This window comes from Brassica napus, chromosome A4, assembly GCF_020379485.1.
Source record: "Brassica napus cultivar Da-Ae chromosome A4, Da-Ae, whole genome shotgun sequence".
Classification (NCBI taxonomy): domain Eukaryota; kingdom Viridiplantae; phylum Streptophyta; class Magnoliopsida; order Brassicales; family Brassicaceae; genus Brassica; species Brassica napus.
Window position 1 is genome coordinate 19,553,417 of NC_063437.1, and position 23,561 is coordinate 19,576,977.

The 23,561-nt window shown below is 34.9% G+C and overlaps 3 protein-coding genes, 1 long non-coding RNA gene and 2 pseudogenes across 4 annotated transcripts; 3 read left to right on the forward strand and 3 right to left on the reverse strand.

The window, feature by feature from the left end:
• The first annotated feature begins 3,200 nt into the window (after positions 1-3,200).
• On the forward strand, positions 3,201-4,948 carry LOC106447438 (alcohol acyltransferase 9-like). Its single transcript, XM_013889356.3, has one exon. The coding sequence runs from the start codon at positions 3,460-3,462 to the stop codon at positions 4,750-4,752; it is 1,293 nt and encodes a 430-aa protein (XP_013744810.2). The 5' UTR covers positions 3,201-3,459; the 3' UTR covers positions 4,753-4,948.
• A 1,445-nt stretch (positions 4,949-6,393) lies between these two features.
• On the forward strand, positions 6,394-6,891 carry LOC106447440. The gene is made up of 2 exons (XR_001288989.3): positions 6,394-6,582; positions 6,670-6,891. It is a non-coding gene; the product is annotated as an uncharacterized LOC106447440 (long non-coding RNA).
• A 227-nt stretch (positions 6,892-7,118) lies between these two features.
• On the reverse strand, positions 7,119-8,873 carry LOC106447439 (transcription factor bHLH51). Its single transcript, XM_013889357.3, has 2 exons — positions 8,420-8,873; positions 7,119-7,742 (listed from the first exon to the last, which is right to left on the reverse strand). Exons 1-2 carry the CDS (start codon positions 8,699-8,701, stop codon positions 7,263-7,265), a joined length of 762 nt encoding a protein of 253 aa, XP_013744811.2. The 5' UTR covers positions 8,702-8,873; the 3' UTR covers positions 7,119-7,262.
• A 742-nt stretch (positions 8,874-9,615) lies between these two features.
• On the reverse strand, positions 9,616-15,443 carry LOC106450256 (annotated as a pseudogene).
• Positions 15,444-16,253: 810 nt separating this feature from the next.
• LOC106450258 (probable protein phosphatase 2C 30) lies at positions 16,254-18,874 on the reverse strand. The gene is made up of 3 exons (XM_048778627.1): positions 16,917-18,874; positions 16,667-16,846; positions 16,254-16,583 (listed from the first exon to the last, which is right to left on the reverse strand). Exons 1-3 carry the CDS (start codon positions 17,607-17,609, stop codon positions 16,419-16,421), a joined length of 1,038 nt encoding a protein of 345 aa, XP_048634584.1. The 5' UTR covers positions 17,610-18,874; the 3' UTR covers positions 16,254-16,418.
• A 33-nt stretch (positions 18,875-18,907) lies between these two features.
• Positions 18,908-19,863, forward strand: LOC106450259 (annotated as a pseudogene).
• The last annotated feature ends 3,698 nt before the right edge of the window (positions 19,864-23,561 follow it).

Here is a 23,561-nt window from a genome sequence, read left to right on the forward strand (position 1 = left end):
TTTTTGTCCAATAAAGTTATTCCATAAGAATCTTGGCACCAAATCTTTCACTGTTTCAGACACATGCGCCAGCCAATGCCCAAACAACAATGCACATCGTACTGTAAACCGCTACCACAACCAAACTTTTTTTTTCAAACATTCTCACGATTATTTCCCTTTAAATACATCCAGATAACCATAACAAGAAAGGTAACGTTTTATACAGGTTGATTATAAACATTTCTTCCTTTTGAAACCCTTACAACTCTGAATTGTATGTTGCCCATGGAGTCAAATTTAGCCGAATAATACTTTATTTCTCTTGCTTTTAAGGTTACTTTGTCGACTGACTTGTATTTGGATTGGCTGCCTACACGTATCATTGGGGTTACTAGACCAACCCGTTATGGTGTGTTCTTTTTCGTCGGAAATGCTTACCCATTTCAATACACTGTTCAAACACATGATATAATAATTCTGTATACAGCCAAGTGGTGACAGCTTATTTGTAATTAGTGTGTACTTCCATCAGTTATGAATTCGAGAATTCTTTGTATAAACTAAAATATTGTTGTTTGGTCAATCTGGATTTAAATTTCAGTCCAAATGGTTAATATAATGGTTATAACATATGATTGAGAACGGTAACCGATATCAAAGACTTGTAATAGTTAGACTTTGATGCTTTTGTTCAAAACGAGCTTGTAACCGTATCTGATTGCCGATTATTCGGTTTGATTAATATAATTTCATTAAAAAAAAAAACATATGATTGGTCTATCTCCTAACACTAATAGTAATGCATTTAATCAGACAATATCATCCCAATCCATTTGGTAACACCAAGTGTGTTTTTTTTCGAGACCGTCCCTATCAATCAATCGATAGAATATATCAAAAAAACCAATTCTATATACAGACCTAATTAAATCGAATGGAAGAATATAATGGTGCTAGTGATATATGTTTTAATTTTTATATCGATGAAAAACATAATTAAGTTGATGAATTACTTGCACATTTTGTTAACATTAGTCTTTCATTTCACACCGTAGCACGTCAATTCAGAGACTTCCGAATTTTAAAACTGTAAGAGCAAGTCCATTGGTTAGAACCCATAATGGGTTCTAATGAATAATTTAATAGTTGATTTTGTGATTTGAGAAGTTTAGAACCCTTGTTAGTGTTATTAATTTTTTCATGGTCCAATGGGAGAACCTCTCTTTGAGGTTCTTAAAATTTTTTTAACAAACTGATTCCATTTGATCAAAACAAGTCATACATCAACTAGCATAAGGTTTTAATGATTACTTTCACTTATTACATATCATATTGTTGTTCTCTCTACATACTACTTACCACAAGATCATTGTTACCCGTGGGCTCAATGCTCTGAGACTCGTCTCTTTCATCCGCCATTGTGGTAACCATGCGAGTCAAAAACACTTTGATGATTGAAGTCCTCTTCTTGTAGCATATCTGCACATTCATCACATCATCTCCCTCGAGGAGTTTCCATCAAGCATCCTAAAGAGAGTGTTCTTCACATTATCGAACATGTCAAAGAGTTCCCATCAAGTAAGAACCTACTTCAATTTACCAAAGGACAAGAATGTTTGGAGAATCTAAAGCAAGTGAGAGGGATTTGAGATAAAGTACCTTGACGTTCTGCTCACCACCATCAACAGCGATCTTATCTGGTTGTAAAGCCTACAACCTCATGTCTGCACATCGATTACACTACTATGAGAACAAGTCTCAATCTTTTTCCTTCACAGCAACAATAAGAAGAAGCTATATGCCACTGGAAATGATCTACTTCAAATTAATCTGTACACCAATCTAAGATTCGTATCAATAACAAAGTAAGCATCTTTAAGGGTACCCCCAATACAAATAATCCCACCCACAACAAAAAAAAAAATTGAACTTTCCATGAGAATCCAAAAGATTTACCTTCACTTGGCGTGTCGTTGTGTAAGAGAGCTTGCATACGAAGCCCTCCGTGGCTTGATCCGTTGCTGATTCTCAGATTGTGGATTCACGGATTACAGGACCAACACGAAGACTGGGGCAAATTAGAGAGGTGTGATGATGTTGAGAGAGCTTCCATGGTCATTAGATTCGACGGAGAGGATAATGAAATATTTTATTAGCTTGAAGAGTTACCAATCTTTCACTGTTGAAATAAAGTAGAGCTTATTGGAATCGACATAGAAGATGGAGAGATCGAGCTTGGAGGAGGAATAGAAAAAATGGGATTTCGAAGGAGAGAGAGAGACATAAATGAGCCGTCAAATAAGAATGTGACACGTTAGGGTTCCTAACAATCCTAAAAATCCCAGTTTAAACACCGGTTCTGTGTTTTATTTTCCTTTTTCATTTATTTTTTTTCTCTTTTGTTTGGAACCTCCATTTAAGAAGCGCCGATGGAGGTGGTCTAAAATAAATCATTTACTACTACGTGCTACTAACACTTTAAAAAATACAGAAACTTGGCTTAATGGCATTTTTAACTTAATTATTGAAATACGTGTATAGTTAACCTTCGCCAAACCGTGGTTTTAGTTTCTTCCATTTTAGACATTATCGTCTTTAACTCTTATTTAACAGATAATTTTGTGTACCACCATCATCTTATACGCTTTCGTAACTTCGTGTATAGAACTGAACGATATACGTTCTAAAATTTTGTGGTTATGTTAATTATTTTCTCTTCTCACTTGTCAAGTTGTCTTGGTCTATTGGTAATAGAACTCCAGCTGGAACTTGTGTCCTGAATTCCATACACCTCAACCATTTGGTTGTCATACTGATAGATTAATTGAATACCCAGTTTCGTGGATTTAGTCTTTAAACCTAAAACTTTTAAGATTCACACGGTTGAAAGAAAAAAATCTTCACGGTGGATTGTCGTGTGGATGATCAAATTCAAATAGTCGATGCACGTTTTCATATGAACGGTCTAAATATGCTTGATCAACCTCAAAATAGTAGTATCCGTCAATCAATTTCAATACCACCATATATCTCCCGATTACCAAATATTCGTTGAAATCTTTCCCTATATCCAATAAAAGGTTGTTTATCTCTCAATTTAATATCATATATTAAATAAAAAGGTATAAAGCATATGGGGGATGATTATCCACCACTGTGCTCTAAATTGAAAATCTACGTCCAGTGATAACTTGTAAAACTTTCACACCAACGGATCAAAAGCGTTGCCTCTAGATTTTGAAACCAGTCAGAACAATTAAGGGAACACGTACACACAAGAGTACACATGCATGATACAACACACAAGACATACCATGTCTGAAAAGATCAGCCAAATTACAAAACTACCCTAGTTGTCTCTCTTCTACGTGAATATACATGCGCATACATAACATAGCAGCGGTATATATATAATACACATCGCAGAGACCCACCTTCTTTATTTCAGAACAAAAAAGAAGCAAGAAAGAAAGTATAATGGGATCACTGGTTCATGTCAAAGAAGCCACAGTTATTACTCCTTCCGACCAAACACCTTCTTGTGTTCTGTCCCTCTCCGCCTTAGATTCTCAACTCTTCCTCCGATTCACAATCGAATACCTCCTCATTTACTCACCCGTTTCCGACCCGGTTTCTCTCTCGGGTCGTCTCAAATCAGCACTCTCTCGCGCTCTTGTTCCTTACTTCCCTTTCTCCGGCCGTGTCCGTGAGAGACCCAACGACGGAAGTCTCGAGGTTAACTGCCGTGGCCAAGGTGCTCTGTTTCTCGAAGCCGTAACTGATCACCTCACGTGCCTTGACTTCCACAAAGCTCCCCGGCACGTGACTAGCTGGAGAAAGCTTCTCTCACTCAACGTCGTCGACGTCCTCGCCGGTGCGCCGCCTCTCGTCGTCCAGCTCACTTGGCTCAGAGACGGTGGCGCCGCTTTAGCCGTCGGTGTTAACCACTGCCTCTCCGATGGCATCGGAAGCGCCGAGTTTATCACCTTGTTCGCCGAGTTATCGATAGACTCGCTGAGTCAGACCGAGTTGAAACGGAGACACCTCTGGGATCGCCGCTTGCTTAACCCGTCTCCGGTTCGTGACTCGTTGAGCCACCCTGAGTTCAACCGAGTTCCCGACCTCTGCGGGTTCGTCAACCGGTTCAACGCCGAGCGACTCGTTCCGACCTCCGTCGTCTTCGAGAAACAGAGACTTACAGAGCTGAAGAAACTCGCGAGTCGACTCGGTGAGTCCAGTACCAAACACACATCGTTCGAGGTGCTCTCTGCGCACGTGTGGCGGAGCTGGGCGAGATCACTGAACTTACCATCGAGCCAAACCGTCAAGCTTTTGTTCAGCGTCAACATCCGAGACCGAGTCAAACCGAGTTTACCCGCCGGGTTCTACGGGAACGCCTTCGTCGTCGGGTGCGCGCAAACCACCGTGAAAGACTTGACGGAGAAAGGATTACGCCACGCGGCGAAGCTGGTGAAACAAGCGAAGGAGAGAGTCGGAGATGATTACGTCAGGTCGGTGGTGGAAGCCGTGAGCAAGGCCAAGTGTCCTGACTCGGTCGGAGTCTTGATAATTTCGCAGTGGTCACGCCTCGGTTTAGAGAAGCTTGATTTCGGTTTTGGTAAACCGGTTCACGTGGGATCGGTTTGCTGCGACCGGTACTGTTTGTTGCTTCCGGTTCCTGAACGAAGTGACGCGGTTAAAGTAATGGTCGCCGTCCCGTCAAGCGCCGTTGACTCCTACGAGAATCTTGTGACTAGTCCTAAAAATTAGAGCATAGATAAATTCCAATTTTCACTCTTTTATATTTTTTGAAAATAAATGAGGAACCTCCCTCCATTGACGTATAATAGTTTTGACTTTATAAATCCTTCGTGGTTTTTGTTATATTTTGGTTACTTCCTACGCAAAACTTCCATTTTTGTTTATTCATCGAAATATAAATAATCGATTATAGATTTGTAGTCCATGATCAATTGATAGCCATTCTCAGGCCCATAACATCATTTGAACAAACAAATTCAAACTTAACTACGCTGTTAAAATTGTTGCATGATCCCATATTTTTGTAATCGTGCATCAAAAAGGATTAAAGTTCTATTTGGGATCCGTGATAGTCTTGGTGTTGTTGCTTTGGTCCCATGAAGCGCGATTGATGCAATAGTATGTGTCGGCAGAACAATAAGCATGATTGGCTATTATTATGTCAAAAACATTTCTTCTCCCGCTTTAATCTCATTTGAATGTATCATCAAATTTTTAGTATACTGTAAGTTGTTTTTGAATAATTGTATCCTTCATCTTAGTCATAAGAGTTTCTGCCTTTTTTGGATGAATCATTAAAATATTAGAAAATTAGTCTTGTAAAAAAACATTTGTATAATCTTGCAAACGTGTTATTTTGATATAGAATTCATTAAACTAACCATATTTGATACATCACACACATTTCAGCAAATGAATCCCTTCTTGAAATATTAATCATATCCAAATTCATCACATGTCTTGTTTTTAGTATAATATATATAGAGTTTTAACAATTTCTCACTATTCAAGATTCTCAAAAATATTAAATCGCAATGACCTATGGCCATGAGCAGAGAGTCACCATTGGAACCGCCCCATTAAATATTAAAAATAGTTTAACTAAATTATGATTAGTTGGATATGTTTAATTGTGGTTAAGTAGTACTGACATGTCCAAGTCATACTGACATGTCGCAGTTTATATGTGGTTCCACGCTAATAATAGAGTCATTTACATTTAGTAACTAATCATTCTAGAGCGAACTTTGGCACTCAGATACCATAACATATATAATGATATATACAATCATACAAATTATTTTTATTTTGTCAACGATAACTACGTTATCACTTGAGACATGAATCGACTCATTTATATTTATGGTTGTGGGTATCTCAATTATTTGAGATTTGTACCTTAAAAAGTCAGCTCGACCAAAGGGAACGAACCCTGTACAAATTATGAATATCTTAATGGTTGACTTTTAAATTTCATTTTATTTTATAGCCAGCATGGAACTACTAACTAACCACGTCTTTCTACCAATAAATGAATTTTTTTATTTAATTTAAGTTCCACCATACGAGTAGAAATAATATATACTATTATCCAATCTATATGCATATTGATATTTTGTAATCTCTTACGTCGGTTTTTATAGGTTTCATATGATGTGATAACTGGATGCATGTTATCTTAATACAACTAATTATTAATATAAAAATAGAGTGATCCTTTATAGAATTAGTAGAACTATTTAGATATTAATTTATACTGTTCATAATAGAATAATAAATTAATGTCAAAAACTTCGGTATCCTTTTCTTGCTAATTTCTTTAGAGCTGGCAAAATGTTAGTGCAAAGGCCCAAACTATAGTATAAAAAACATAACAACAGAAACCCAATAAGAAACATTACATGGGCTTAACATAAATGCCCATGTCTGCCTCAACCCTAGGGTTTTCAGGGGTATATATTCCGAGTTACGCTTCCTTCTCTCTTCTTGCTACCGTCACCGGGGAATATAGCCGAGTAAGGTTTTGAGAAAAAGAGTTCCTCCGCAATGAGAGCCAAGGTATACTCATCATTCAAATCTTGCTAGTAATCTGTTACCTCTCTTTTGTATCATTTGGCTAAGTTCTTTTTTGTTCTTGTTTTACAGTGGAAGAAGAAGCGTATGAGGAGGTTGAAGAGGAAGAGACGAAAGATGAGACAGCGATCTAAGTAGACAGAGAGTGACTCCTCTCTTGAAGACTTCGCTTTCCTGTTATTTCATTTCGCTAAGTACTTTTGTTTCGATCTTGTTTCAGTTCTAAGTGTTCTTGTCTTCGTTTTTGTCGGATTGTATGGATCCTCAATTAACGTTAAATCTTTATCTTTCTAATCATGTTTTCATTAAAATAATGTTTATCATCTTGCAAATGCTAATTATCGTAGAGATCTTTATTGAATCCCTCAGATTTTGGTTATATACGCTTAGAATATACATGCCTTGTTTTGGTTAGGAAGAAAACGTAACCTACACGTAACACTTGGTTAGGTTATATACACTTAGAAAACGTAACACCAATAGTGTTTAACTTCTCGCAAATGCTAATCTTCGTATAGATCTTATGGAATATCTCGGATTTAGGTTACTTAATCTTAGAATATACAAACATTGTTTTGTTTAGGAAGAAAATGTAACCTACACGTAACGCTTGTGAACAAATAATGCGATCTGTGTATAGTAGTAAGATGGTATTACGAAAAATGTCATTGTGAGTAATGAGAAGAGAGGAACCATCTCTGTCTTTTACTTCTAATCCTAGAAACCGAAGAAGTAGACGAGGAAGACGAAGATGCGATACGGTTTAACGCAGCGCACAGAGATTGCTTCAATGCTTTTGCGGATGAAACACTGTTTGTTGTTGTGTCCTTGCAGTTGCTGTCTTTTAAAATGAAGTTGATTCTCAATCTTCCTCCAACGCAGATGATCTCAGCTTGTAATGTTTCGAGCTGAAACTTTGTGAGGACCCTAATGATCTCCGAGATTGCCTCTGGTTGATCTTCGCAGCAAAAAGAAGCTTTGAAGATGATGGTGTCTGGTTCAAAGTCATTGGAGATGGTTTCAGGCTGAACAGTTACTTCATCTGCTTCTGTCGGAAGTTCTTGGGAGGTTGGAGACTGTGTTGCTGTTTGTTTGAGCTCCTTCACTTGTTCTATCACTGTCGCTAATAGAGCTGCTTTGTCTAACTGTTTAGAATCAATGTAAAAAAGCCTGTTTACTCAAAGGGGATTTCATTACTAAACCGAAGTGTTGAGATAGCAATGAAATGAAGACTCTTTTGATCAAAACTTTATTGAGGAGTTGTCTTGTGACTCATCTATATAACACAATGTTTTTTAAACCGAATTGGAAACTAAACCGGATGGTTCAACTAGAATTCACATTTTTATAGATATATTAACTTTTAATATATAAAATTTAAAATAATTATAGTATATACGATTCATAACTAGAATATGAATGAATATGCAACTCTAAAACACTGGAAATATTAACTAGTTTTTCCTGTTCACAAATTTTTGATAATTTTAATAATTTTTATCTGATTCAATATTTAAAATCCACCTAACTACATAACCGGTTCACTGTTGAAAATGGTCTAACTCTATAAATATATAATTAGTCCGGTTTTAAGAACATTGATTTAACAACACATGTGTCAAACCAAGTCAGGTCCAAAACCGGTTCACTCAGATTAAACATTCTTGAACCGAAACAAGCCGGTTTCAGTTTTACTGCTAGTTTGAGACCTTATCTACTATCAGTTCTTGTCAGTAGAGCCGTAACTAAACCGAAACATTTCAATCTTGCTTGACGAGTCAAGTCAAATAAAACAAGAACAAGTTGTGAACTAGAGACATACCTTGTCGGAATTAGGGACAAGTTTCCGGAGAGCAGAGAGGTGAGAATTAATCCGATCACGGCGTCTCTTCTCAGCCAGACGGTGGCTTCTTGAAAGTAACTCACCTTTCTCTATCCCACCGACAAACTCATCCGACGGGAAGTTGCCGGAGGAGGAAGAAGAAGAGAAGCCGAGATTAAAGCGGCTAAGATCAGAATCAGATTGTAATAGTGAACATGAGAGCATATTATATGGACTGTTGGAATCAGACCACTTGGCTGCTGACTCGTACGAGTTCTCCATCCCCCGAGTAACCAATAAAGAATTGTTTATTTTATTTTCTTATTTTTTAAAGGTAAGTAATAGTGCAAACTCTAAAGCTCAGAACTGAAAGAGGTTATGTTCTGTTTTGTTTTTTGGAAGATGGAAGTGTGGAACTGAGTGGGATAGAGAGAGCTTGTAGTTTGTGTTTCGATCTAAATAATGAAAGGAGAAATTAAGGTTGATGGTGATTGGTGTGATGGTCGTTCTAGACTTTTATTGGTTTCTCCTTTTTAATATATAAAATTTAATTTTCTATCTTTGGTAAAATTTTATTTTCTACTAATTGTATATACTTTCAGAAGCCGCAATTTTATGTTGAAATTTCGCTGAAAATTTAAGAGTAATTGTACCCCATGCACTAGACTTTTATCCTAATTCACCCAAAATTTAACTACACGTGATTTTTAGAATTCTATGGTTTATATCATTTCTTTTTACCATCCTAAATTTGTAATATTCTTTTTTATATAACTAAAACATGCTTCAAATCTAGGAGCATTATTACCCTTTGCTATCTCAGATAAATTAATTATATAATTAAATTTTTTTAACATTTTAAAATAATTATATCACTAACAACTACAAGAGGATAAGAGGAAGTATAATCTCTCTTTTTTGAAGTTCTTTTTAATAATTCTTTTTGTCTTTCGTATTTTCTTAATATTTGCTTGCCTGAAATACTTCAAAATCTATAATAGATTTGAAATTTATAAATATCGGATATTTTTGCAATTTTAAAACATCTACGATAGTCAAGACGGATCCATGAGGCCAGTTTTCAAAAAGAAAAAAAGACGGATCCACCACAATTTCGTAGTGAAGCTCATTTTTTAAAACCTTGATCTATATGACTAGTCGTCTACCCATTTGATCACAGGAAACGTGAGTACCAAAAAATTCTTTCAAGATCCTACTTGCGTACATGTTGATCGAATGGTGGTCGAAATACTTACTAGACCAATAGTATGGGGAGATGAATGTAAGGGTTTTGTTTACTTTTTTTTTTTGACTAATAGTTTTGTTTACTTATATCAAGTAAAGTACATCTACAAGTTTTTGGGTGGGATTAATGTACAAGTTGTTTTCTTGATCTAATAATACAAGATAGGGATTTTCAGTTTGAAAGTTTTAGTCGTTCAAATCAAATAGGTATGTCTCCCCACTTTAATCATAAGGAAAAAGACCAACTAAAATCGAATATTTGAAATAGTCGGAAAGTTGAATTTGACAACGATTAATCTTCAATCATAATCATTGGAGGGAGATGCTTTTATCTTTAGTTTCTATGTGTACAAAAGTTTTCACCGGGATCGGTGGTCTCACACACATCACTCCTACTCGAATCATTTTTCTACGATTTTTAATATATTTAAAATGACCAGAGTTTGGATAGGAACAAATAATAATATTTTGTCCTCCATATCCACATTTTTCTCCGCTTTCTCGAAGTATTTCCTTCGCCATATCCACTCAACATGTATACGGTATTCATTTTTGCAACATCGTAAATTTACTACATATATATATATATATATATGTTAGTCTATGGTTGAGTGCAAAACTTAAAAAGTCGAAATAGATACACCATTTTTTGTAATGGTGTTGCATGGGATATTGTTTTTGACGAGACAATGTGAAGAGGCATGCCTATATACATGAAAGTCCACGAATAACAGCACAATCAATTCAAAGATACTTAATTATGTCAATATATGCAGTCTTCTTACTTTATTGGTGTCGTAAGTTGATTACAGAAGAAAATGGTCTCTTTCTTTAAAGAGTAAGCCTAATCTTCAACTTCAAAACTTCCCATAACTCCTACATATCAACGTTTCATTGCTTTGTTTTCATATTTTTAAAACTTAAGAAAAAGAATAAAAAAGGACTTGTAGGTGGATACTGGGTTATTCTAAATTCTATATCTATCTATCTATATCTATCTTGTTCTTCGTCAATGATCGAGTGGAAAAGGTTTAGTAATGCTAAATATATGAAAATATTTTCTTTGAAAAGATAGGTGAGAATAAAAGTTAGACCAATATAAATTCAAAACAAACTCATTTAAAACATGGGTTGAATTTCAAAGTTATACTTGTATTTGGCAATCTCGCTAATTTTTTTGAACAACTCTCTTTTCTTAGATTTTTATATTTTTGAGAAGTAAAGCTCCTAAATCATAGGAAGATTTTAAATAATCAATTTATATTAAATAACAAATGATCAGACATAACATGTAATCTAATAGTTTGTGACAATATCATCATTGTGGTACCATCTAAATTTGAAAGTAGCTGCGAATTCTAAAAAAAAGGGTCATGTAGAGATTTAAGACATTGCTTCGTTTGAATGAAAGTAAGAACAGACTGACATAAACCAAGTGTATCAAATCGTATATGTTATAGGTGGTAACTAAAAAGTTTTTTTTTTGAACATCGGTAACTAAAAAGTATAAAACTATACATTTCCAACTAGAAAGACTGGAATTATTTGGAAAAAAAATATTTTATGCACATCGACAGAAAAACAAGCTTTAACTTAGATTTGGTGGCGCTTCTTGTCACATATTCACATGCGTAGTGAGAAGCCTATTCAATTAATCAATAGCTGTGGTTATGATAAGTCACCAAAGCTTACTCGTTTTGAAAAATTTATTTGCCAATATCTTTAAATTTGCGTAAATCAAGATATGTAGGGCCAAAAGTAGCACTTCAGATCAGCAGTTTCATACCACACATTGAAATAAATGATTTCAAAAAGATTGCACTCAGATTTGAGTTTATCAAGTCATTGGCATGTTCTTACTCACTGACACTCGAGTTCTGTCATCTGTGGGCAGATTTTTATCAATCAATCTGATCATGGAATGTTTCTGAGTAAAGTTGATTGAAAAAGCATACAAATATGAATGAGAACTTATTTCTAGCAGATCATATATCTAAAATAGAAAAATACAGTTTAGTTTAGACAAGACTCAATCACTAACTACCTCTATTTCATTTAAAATGTTGTTATTTTTGTTTCTACAAGAACATTGCTTTATCTTTTCTCAGTTTTATTTAAATTCTTGAGTTTATTATTAACTGGAGAAATAAACCCAAGGATATAATTAAATCCTTGGTAATTATGATAATCATATTAAGAAAACGAGTAATTTGTTAGTTTCTTTTTGCTTTCCGTCGTATATTGCATCATTTTTAGCCTTTCTATAAAGAACAATTACTACTACCGACAACCAAGACTTGTTTTCTTTATGTTTCAGTTTAGATCTTTGAAAGTAAATTTTGGGTAATTTAACTCTTTTTTTAATAAAGCATTTTGTGAAATAATCAGAACATCTCTCATAATTTCAAGATGAAAACGTTTTCGCAGGTAATGTTTTATACGCAGCTTAAGAACTATTGCTGGCACAGTGCCACTGCCTGATACTATTCCTTCACCTCGTACTTTGGTGTCGTGAACACTTTAACACATTCGTTTTTATTGTATTTCTCAAGTACATGCAATAGGCTTACATCGCAAGTAATTGTTTGTCAGTTAATAAAATACATTTATGGAAACGAATCATTTGAGTAAAGTTTTCTTCTATGCCCCTGGAGGCAAGGACCAAGACCATGTTACCCGCGTGACCACAAACAATCACTTGAGAACATTGAAAAGAAGTAAATCATTACAAAGTACCAAAAACCAATAACAAATATGTAACTTCTTGAGAAAACAAAATAATTATCTGAAACTTATCGCATATTCCGAATTTCGAACTCCGTATCACTAAAACTATTGCATTCTTCATGCGTAGATAGGATCAGATCGAATGGGGGCATTGATGATTCAATCATGCGAAGCTGTGGCTTCCTATAAGCCTACTTTTGTTGACATTTTTTCTTTGAATTGTCTTTTTAGCGCATTGATTTTATCTGCTCTAAAATCTTAGTGTATCTAAGTCACATATATCTGTTGTACATTGTCCACACATGATAAATGATTAGCTGTCACCTCAAGTTTGAATAATAAAATAGCCGTTTGCTGTAAAAAAAAAGAAAAAAAAAGATAAATGATTAGCTAACCAATGCAAGTTGAGATATAATACATGTATAGATTTGGTGGTGACGGCACCTGCCGACCCAACATTGTAAGAGGAACGCGTTGTCGAAGGTTTGTGATGGCGATAACACCTTATCAAACTAAATATAGCCAAAATCTTCTTTTGTTTGACATCAGTGTTCTTTTCAAACATTTAAAGGCCAAAACTTTTGTGATATAAATTGGGCTTATGAGCTTAGAACAGGGTTACATCTGGTTGAAGCTTCTAAAGGAAGAGAAAATTTAGTTAAACTAAGCAGTTTATATAGTTGAAAGAAAAATTCTCTACAATAGTTTTTAAAAGCTTTCATCACAAAAATAAATTCACAGGAGAAAAAAAAACCAAAATAATCTCCATTAAAAATTTAAAAGTTTTTTTGGGTGGTGTTTAGAGTTTAAAATTATGATTTATGGTCTAGAATTTAGAATTTATCTATAAATTCTAAAATAATAATAATTTAAATAAATGTTTTAAAACTATCTATTTATAAAAAAATTATGTACATTAAATATATTATTCAGTAATTTTTTTTTATTTTTGCTTTCTAATGAAAGCTATTTTATTTATTTTCTTTCTTATGGGCTAGTTCAGCTTTATATGAGATTTGCCTTGGTTGAAACATACTGCCATAAATATGATCACTAAGTCAAAAGCCTAGAGCACATAACAATCTTTCTGAATAAACTCAGTTTCTAACATTAACAAGTTGTATTTTCTTTTAGCAGAATCAGTGGCATAAAAAATGGTATAACCTAGCTCGTCTTGTGAGGTTAAAAGTTAATGTAATCAGCAGTTCTTTAAGTAATCAAGACTGTGATTTGAGATCATTTGTGAAAACGGGTCGAATTGCAGTTTTGAAGTCCTCACTAAACCGTTGTTCAGAGAACCTTGTAGCTCGTTTTCTAGCAGATTCAGCCATCTTAAGCCTCTCTGTTTCTTTCATCTTCACAATCTCAACAATCGCTTCAGCGTATTCCTCCACTGTCTCAGCAAGAAACCCTGTTCTTTGTCCCTCTTCTTCCAATACAATGTCCATCTTCGGTCCAGCTGAGTTGTGAGCTACATCACAAGATAAGAAATGCATTAATAACTGAAAAAAAAAAAATTAAATACACAAGTCTTAAGTCTGACCTATTGGGATAGCACCAGCAGCCATGTACTCAACAACACTAATCCCAAAGTGTTCATCTATCATCCCATGCATACCAGCATCTGCATTTCATAGCAGTGCCACTAGTTCCCTACATCAAGGAGCCCATAAGAACAGTATTACAAGACACAAGCCTTAATAGAGAGATTTGAGCAAACACCTGTACATGGCCTTTTTATAGAACTCCACGTCCCCATCCAATTTGAGCTCATCTGCTCTGTCTTTCAACTTCTGCAGCCGCTCTTCATCTGATTCGTTTCTACAGCTTCCCACAAACTGGAGTTTGGGTCTAGGGACGTCTCTCTCTAACTTCTTAAGGCTAGTGAAAAGGCCCTGAAGCATATGAGCCTGGTACATGACTGTAACTGAATAAGCAAGAAAACTCTTTTGTAACTTTCATAAATGCAAGTGTTCTAAAAATTGATCTACGACTAGGCACCCACCTAAGTGGAAAATCGAGTCTAAACGATTTATTGAATTTTTATAAACCGATTTTGTTTTTGCAAAATTGGCCTAAGCATTTAAAAAAATTAGTCTAGGCGCCCGTCTAATCCAGTGCAGCTCCCACCTCTTACAGTGACAATAAGATCTGATGCAGCGTGGGCTCCTGGGGGAACAACGGCGGGACTCGGGTTTTTTGTCATCTCTCCATCGGAATCCCACTCTTTTAGTAAAGGTGTGTCTCATGTAACATCAGCTTTAATGGCAGAAGGACTTGCAATGCTTGAAGCGGTCAAATTAGGCGCAAATGAGGAACTCAGGAAGATATGCTTTGAATCTGACTCTTCTCAACTAATTAGCGCGATTAACTCCGGGACTTGCTGTCCAGAACTGTATGGAGTGGTAGCTGATATATTAGCTTTCTCAACCATTTTCGAATTTGTATCTTTTGCTTGGATTGCTCGAGAGAGAAACATACAAGCTGATAGGTTAGCCAAGGCTGCCTTGAATGTATCTGTACCTCAGGTGGTTGATGGAGTAGTTATTGCTCCCAACTAACCAGACCTCTTATTATTAATTAGAATGTGTTTCAAAAAAAAAAAAAAAAAAAAAAAAGGCGCCCGTCTAATCAATAATACCCTATAAATGGTCTAATTGTGGCCTATAAATTTTTTGAACATTATATCAATACACTCATAAAGTCAAATACAAATACAAATGCAAGTGTCACTCACCTTCTCAGGACGAAACTGAGCAACAGATATGAAAACTGGAGAATCTGTTGATCTTTCAAGAGGAAGTGCTGCATTAACCCCAAGATGTTAAACAAATACAGATACAAATCATAACACTGGAGCTGCTATCACCTGGAGTCCTGAAGTATCACAAGGAGGGTACACCCGTCTAATCCGCTCAGGAATCCTCCAAATCGCTTCGATATGAGACTTTGTCCACGAAGAGTTCACCATAGCTAAATGACTACACGAGCCAACCAATTTCGGGAGCCAACCAAAAGAATATTTTAAACTTACCAATTTGTATAAAATCATGTAAATTAGCTTCTCCCAACAATTTAATGATGTATTTTAGTAGAGATTATATCTAAACAATATTTACTGTTATTCAAGTGATGGTTCTAAATTATATTTTAAAAATAATGTTATTCAATGAATGATTTAAATCTAATGTTTAAGATTTAGTGTTATTCAACTTTCAAAGATTCTAAGTTTTTTTTTGCATTTTATATTAGTTTCAAATCATCTGTTTTAAATAAATGAATTCAAAATCTAAGGTATATTGTAGAGATTTCAAATTCACCAACCTAAACTATCTTAAATTTTTAAAATTCGATCGATTTCAAAACATTGATTATTGACATTAAATTATTGAATTAATAACACCCTCTAATTAGCTTACTATTTGGAAATAAATTTAGTCAGTATAATAATTTTTATATATTTAATAATATTTTTAGTAATGTAACACATGATTAAATGTTATTTATAATAAGAATTCTGCATTAAGAATATGCACTGTTCTTTAAAATCAATTTTTATAATTTGTTGTTCTTAAAACTACATATATAATTATTTAATAAATAAATATATAGTTAAACAAATACCATTATGCTGACCGATGATAGCACTAGTTGCAGAAATCATATCAACCGTTTAATGTGTACCATAATTAGAATACCAACACAACTGAGATATATGATAATTAACCGAGCGGATTGATAAAGTCGTTTCAAATTGTCAAGAATCAAAATGGTTAGGTGTTGCACTCTCTTTCTTCTTTTTTGTAAAATGGGTGGTGCACTTTTCATTATAAATTATGTTCTTTCCACTTTATATAGGGGACATATCGCAAGCTAAAGACACTTGGATCTTGATATCCCCAAGAATAATAATATTGATAAATGTTTGAAATTGTGTTTGAAACTTATATTTACATATAAATACCGAACATAATAATCAATAAGTCAAGACCTAATGATTTTAATCAAGTTTAGCTGAATACTAGGATCATGCCACAAACTGTTTTAGCTGAATTATGATGACACTAATATCATCCAAGCTCCCTCTCGTAGACGATAGCTCGGCTAGTTTCTTGCAAGCAGTAAGTGTTTTTGGATTCTCCACGCCTATGCAGTACGGTCGAACCACATCAACCGCCTCTTGGTTCGTTACCTATAACAAAAAATACGGTTCAACAGTCAAACCATAGACGACTACAAAAGAATCAAGTTTGAGACATTTCGAGTTATGCTTACGTTATCCCAAAGGCCATCAGATGCTAAGATCAAGAACTCCAATTCCGGTTTAATCTTTAATGTTCTGGTTTCCGGTTCAGCTATTACCCACTTCTTGAGATACTCGTCTCCAATTGCACGTGAGACGGCTAGTGTCCATTGAATTCTCCACACGCCGTGATGACAGTCAACATAACCACCCTACACAAACACAAAATTTAATTAAACCGAATCAAACCAAACTAAACCGGATTTGTTAGTAAATAATCACCGAAGCTCTAATCCTTATGAGTTCATTTTCTTGATTAGGACTGTGATCGGTGGTAAGAGCTTCCGCAACTCCAGCGCGGCTTATCACCGCCCTGCAATCTCCGGCGTTTGAAACCGCAAGCTCGCCGTTCGATATAAGAGCGGTTACACAACACGCGCCGCCTCCCGAGCCTTCTTTCAAGAACTCCTCGTCCGTTTTGAGGTAAGCCTCTCTTATCGCTCTCTCAATCGAGTAACCGTCTTCTCCGGATCTCGCCGCCGCCACCGCCGCCTCAATGTTGTTACCGAGATTCTTGGCCGCGAACTCCGCCGCGTTGGATCCACCGTGACCGTCGTAAACGCCGAAGAAAGCCTTTCTACGCCCTCCTCCGTCGTGATCAACCACGGCGGAGTACCTATCTTCCATCGCCATCCATCGGCGCCTTCCTCTTTTGCAGTAAACGGAGTAAACTCCATCTTTCTCAGCTTCAACATCCTCATACGGCGGCGTCTTCACCGGCTCTTTGCTCCACGGTGGAGCCTGAGGAAACAACTCTCGGTTAAGCATCGGTGGTCGCTTGCGTCTCAACACCTCAGAAAAAGGGCTCGAAGTCCTCTCCCTTGGCTTTCTTGAGGGGCACGCCACCGTACTCAGCTTCGGTGGTGGTGAGCGAGGCGGAGACGGCGGCGTCTCTTGATCCTTGGAGAGTTGCATTGAGTTATAAAATAGAGTTAGCTTTTGATTAATGTGTTTCTTGTTGCTTACGGTATGAGAAAGAGCAAAGGAGCTTGTGAATTAGCGGAATAGTGTATGGTTATTTTATATAGGACCAAGTGTTGGTCAATGGTCAAGGACGGTTATTTCTTTTTCTGCATGCTAATTAACACAATCGTGACCAAGTCTCGAATTCACGTCCGTATCAAAGTTACCATATTTGTTTTGGCTATATTTTAATTTGGTAAGAGGCTTTATTGTTTTGCCATAACGAGGTTTTTGTATATTTGAATATCTAGTTGGTTTGGACTAGGTGATCACGTGTGATCTTTAAGCTTTGAATACATATTAAGTCATTAATTACGGTCTACCAAATGTTCCCATTTTTAATGGTGAGCTATATATCCTCACGCGTCGGATGATTTGTTTTTCTTTGAAATGGAATAAATAAAATTATTTATGATCATCCGAGAATTTTGAAAATGGCAATATTTTTTTGGTGATATTAACTTCAACTGAAATAGTAGTCAAAAGAAAAGTTATTCACGCCAATTACTACAATAAACGGAATATGCAAACATATATCAATACTATTTGGTTTTTGTAACAATAATTTGTTGCTAATTAATCTAGTACTATAAATCATCAACCTTTCAAGTCAATAATAGTCTATGGATAATAATTAAATTATGATACGAATACGTTAATGGTTCCCCGCACTTTTGATGGAATTTAGTATTCGTGAATCTCATTAATAGACTTGGATACGAAAAATAGACTTGGAGCATATGCCTAGAAAGCTATCCATATACAGGAGTTTGGGTATTATTGATTGTATATATGCTTGGGTTTAATATGTTTTACTCCACTGAAAATAATGTGGATGATTGGTTCTGTAACTCTATTTTTTTTTGTCATAGAATTTAGTGTTTAAGATTTTTTGGATATAGTTTATGTACCTATGAAAATTAAATTAAATGAAAAAGAAAGATATTTCTGTAATAATATGCTACGCACACACATCTCTCTATAATAATATGGCTATTCACGATTGGATAGTTGGTGATAGGTCACGCACATTTCAACCAATAAGAATATCTTTAACCCATAAACCTCAAATAGGATGCTTATTTTTTTATTTTTGTCTGATTAAAAAAAGAAAGAAAAAATTACAAACGAATCAATACCGCCACGTGTCGGTGAGATCCGCAAAACAGTGCAAATCTCGGTGCTTATGGTAGGGTCCACCCTTTAGTACTCCTCCCTTAAGTACTCCACTAGTGGTGCTCTGAAGAATGCCACAAAAATCAGTGTGATGGCCAAAACTGCGGGGGCCCAGTAGTAGTTCACTAGGAGTAGTAGACTAGTAGTCCAATATTATTCTCGATATTAACCATGCAATTATCATTTACTCAAAACTCAATCGCAAACTTCAATTGGTTTATATTCTTTTGTTCCTCGCTTTCTCTATATACACTTATAACTGTATATACCACGAATGAACATTTATCTCTGTCTCAGCTGCTTTTGAAGTAAACTTCTCGAGTAACGAAGACAATATCGATCTCTATCACCATATTGAATTTTCAATGTATACGTCAGCTAATTCAATCAGACCGTTAGGTTTATTTGTTTTGTTGTGTGATCAAAGAAAAAAGCTAAGTTTTAAAAATTGTGTTGAAAGTAAAGAGCTATGGCGTCTCACCAAGAGAAGAAACAGCTAGACAAGAGGGCCAAGAAGGGAGAAACCGTCGTGCCAGGAGGCTCTGGAGGCAGAAGCTTCGAAGCTCAACAGCATCTCGCTGAAGGTTTCTCTTATTTTATGGCTGCTTAGTGCTTATGTGTCAAGTTATAAATCTAGACTATAGTAATGGGATTAATGTTTTTGAATATTTTGTTTAAGGGAGGAGCCGAGGAGGGAATACGAGCTAGGAAGAAGCAATTAGGAACTAAAGGATATCAAAAGATGGGACGCTAAGGAGGTATGAACACCAAAGATAAGCCTGGTGAGGATCAAGGAGAAGAGATGGACGAACCAAATCCAGGACCAATTCCTAATCTAAAGCTTTCTGACTGGATGTGTAAGAGTTTCGTTTTAATCTTTCCATATACTTGCGTGTTTGGTTTCCTGTCATAAAGTTCCTATTTAGTTTCCCAATGTGATGATGACCATGCGTGTATGTTTTCGTTTTATTTATGCTCTTGGATATATAGTGTTTGATTTGTTATCTAGTACCCAAAGTGTGTTGACTTCCACTTTTCTTGTATATGGCATGTATATCGCGAGAAGTTAGAGTGAGGTGCTTAAAAATGAATTACTGATGGCTTAAAGATAACTTACATTTTGGTGGTGGTCTAATGTTTATAATCTTAGTGTTGAAGGACCGTTAGAAGGGAAAAGATTATAAGAACAATCACATTCACGATGGTTTTACACGAGAAAGACAACTTTATACAATTAAAAAAATACAGCTTCATAAAAAAAATTATGTTAGACAAGCGGAATATCAATCTCAGAGACTTTCAGAACTAATAATAAATTTTGGTTAATACTCTCTCATTTGCAATAACAATAGCAAGCAAGCATTGATCAGAGGATTATCAGGTTCACAATACTTTCTAACATTTATCAGGTTCACAATACTTTCCAACATCAATTATTGTTGGGTGAGCCAGTGATTACTGGTCATATACACATCTACACTTGGTTAATGGATTTTTGTTGAACATTTTTATGCAAAAATTACTTCAGAAAAATCTCATTACCGGGCTGGAAAATCTACGATGGAGAATTAATTTTTCAAATAGCAAAGCTCTAAATTCTTTAGCGGAAAGCAAAACAAAGTTCTCAAAATGTAATCACGTGGTAAAGCTGATATATAGGTTGCACTAGTGGCTTTGCTGAGAAAACAAAATAATTGGAGTTGGTGGGGTTTTTTATATTGATCATAGGAAAATATTTAATAATCATGATCATTTACTATAGAGCTAGCTACTAGTAAAACCATGATTAGTCCACCCACCACATGGACGTCTTACCAGAGCCTTGCTTTCTTTCTTTTGTTATTATCACTCTTCTTAAATCTTAATTTTCCAGAAGCTGCCTCTAGATTTATGTATGTCTTCTGAGCATAATTTGAATCCTTTTCAAATTATATAAGGGCTGTTCTTTTTGTTGATGCTGCCGCAGCGTTTAGCGTCTAAAAAAATACACTTTATCATGGATAAATTCTTCATCTCACTGATTCTAAAATAGACGCTAACAGCACCTGGACTGAAAATTGACCGATTTTCGTGACGCCATAAAAACCAGCGACGAAAAAGGTGGAGGAGCGGCTGTGTTTACAAAACCCAACGTCACCAAGTAAATGACTAATACTGTAAAAGTAGCTATTTCCTGTATAATTTTTGAAACGCTGATGCTGACGCTGCGTCAACAAAAATAACAGAGCTATAATAGAAATAAGCAGCGTCTAGCGATGAATGGAGAAACTGATACTCTTGGACTTGGACTTCACAAAACCTAAAATAAATCTATCGTTGGTATCTTCATGTTTATGTTCCTATATACACGGGGATGTGTGAATTATCTTCGACTTAAAGCAAATAAATTATGATTTACACAATCCATAATGAGTGTGGCTACTCGGTTTGGTGCAGGTACTTGTAAAGTAATAATTAAACTTAAGATAGAGATTAGTCCAAAATCGGATGGCTATTGTTGAATTTTGAAAACACGTAGATTAGGGATGGACGAGCTGTTCTTTGTGCTTTTCTTTTTGTCGAGGGCAAACTACTTCCATTTCGAATACTTCTTTGGTTTAAATTGGTTTGATCTAACATGCCTCTTAGAACCATAATAACATTAATTTTCATCATTCAATACTATATATTGTTAGTGATTGCTAGTGTCCAAAGTACATATATTATTATAAATTTTGAATGTAAAACGAGAAATAAAATGGCAATTAGAACTACTGATTAAGGATTACGGTCTACTCCAAGTATACAAAACCTTGTTTAGCCAAAAAAACCGTTTGCGTTTGAAGATATGTAGTTTCAAACCAAATTTTATCGTGATTGTTGAGTTTATAATCAGAGTAGTAACAAGTGTGAATCTGTGATACAAAAATTCAGTCCATCGTCCCAAGCTTATTACTTAGTGCCTCTGTAGCTTCAACTTTTAGTAATAAGCTTGAAAGGAGTGGAAAAACTTTCGCAAAACTAAAAAAGCAAAAGAAAAAGTTATATTATTGCATTGTTGGAAATATCCATATAGAGATTTATTATAAACTTTTTTTACCAGGGTCATGGATATATATTCTTAATATGTTTTAAAAGTTAGTGGTTATCAGAACATCGAATAAGATTTCACATAAAAAAAATGTTCTCTAACCAAGGGTTCAAGACTAATATGACAAAACTTTGAATCAAGGAAACCACTTGCCATTTTATTATAAAGTTATGCCATAGGATTTCATATTCAACATTGACGATATCTTAACAAGAACTTATCTCCGTGTAACACTTATAAAATTCTAATTATATACTAGATTACTAGACATTGAAAAGTCTAAATTAAGGGGGTGTTATTGGTTCTATGATTTTAATGGATTTGAAAATCCAAGCAAAATCTAGTGTTATTGGTTCTATGATTTTAAAATATGTATTCAAATTCATTGTTATTGGTTCTATGATTTTAAAATAGATTTCAAAATTAGGTGTTATTCAATTGTAAGGATTTGATTAAGCATTTGATTTGAATTTGGATTTGAATAGATTTATAAGTGTTTTAGAGAGTAAAATACAAAGAAACAAATATTGAGTTATAGCTTGTTATTTTGAATGGATTTGTCTTATAAATTTTTCTCTAACATTTAAATTCCAATATCTCACGTTTCATCATGCAACAAAAATTCCTAAAAGCCATAGCACTTTCATCGTGCAATATTCTATTATTAACACCAACTTCTATTTTTCAGTAGAATATGTCATCGTTTTTTTGGTAGGAGTATGTCGTTTCTTTTGAACAAAAAGTTATATTTCCTGATATTTTTATTTTCTATTATTTCAATATTGATTTCCGTTTTCCATAATACATGTGTCATGATTTCTATATAATCTTCATTATACACACAGAATTTTATATACACATAAAACCTAAAACCAGAAGCATCAATGGGAGAATCACATCAAGAAACACAAGACCCATCGTAAGAACGAGAAAAAGGTTCATATATTCAATGGAGTCCTGAAGAAAATAAAACTTTGATCAATTTACTTTTAGATGCTGTTGCTTCGGGTTTGCGTGACAGTAATGGCACATTCAACAAATTTACGGTGGAGAGAAGAATTCTATCTACTCTCAATCGAATGCATGGATGCAATAAAACCTATCAACACTACTCAAACCGAATGAAGATCTTGAAAAGAAAATATCTAAACGCGGCTGAACTTCTTCGTTTTAGTTCTGGATTTGGATGGGATTCAACCACAAAAAGGTTTACAGCTTTAAAAGAAGTATGGGCTGAATATCTAAAGGTAAATAAACATAAGGCTGTATTATTATTATTTTTTTTTTCATTATGTTAACTTTTTTTTAATTTTTTTAGGCACATCCAAAGTTCAAAAAGTTTCGTGATGAAACATTTGAAGAATTTGATGATCTCAAACTTATATTTGACAAGAATATAGCAACGGGTACGAATGCTATTGGTTTAGGTGAAACTACTGATGCACAAACAGTTAGAGTTGCAGAAACAGAAAAGGAGCAAGCAAATTGTGGTGAAGAGTTTTCTTTTGATGTCCAACAAAACTATGATATATGAATTGTGAGAACATGCCAATCAAGTGAGAGCCACAATAACAACATATATGTGGAGAGATTTTATAAACGTATGATATATGAATGTGTTTTACATTTTATATACTTTGTTTTATTATAAAGCTGAA

What these genes read in the sequence shown, in the direction of transcription:
- LOC106447438 (XM_013889356.3), top strand. Translation starts at nt 3,460, where the DNA reads ATGGGATCACTGGTTCATGTCAAAGAAGCCACAGTTATTACTCCTTCC.
- LOC106447439 (XM_013889357.3), bottom strand. Translation starts at nt 8,701, where the DNA reads ATGGAGAACTCGTACGAGTCAGCAGCCAAGTGGTCTGATTCCAACAGT. An exon ending in TTGTCCCTAATTCCGACAAG is followed by an intron (nt 7,743 to 8,419) that starts GTATGTCTCTAG and finishes GATTCTAAACAG; the next exon opens with TTAGACAAAGCAGCTCTATT.
- LOC106450258 (XM_048778627.1), bottom strand. Translation starts at nt 17,609, where the DNA reads ATGCAACTCTCCAAGGATCAAGAGACGCCGCCGTCTCCGCCTCGCTCA. An exon ending in TCATAAGGATTAGAGCTTCG is followed by an intron (nt 16,847 to 16,916) that starts GTGATTATTTAC and finishes GTGTTTGTGTAG; the next exon opens with GGTGGTTATGTTGACTGTCA. An exon ending in CTGATGGCCTTTGGGATAAC is followed by an intron (nt 16,584 to 16,666) that starts GTAAGCATAACT and finishes TTTTTGTTATAG; the next exon opens with GTAACGAACCAAGAGGCGGT.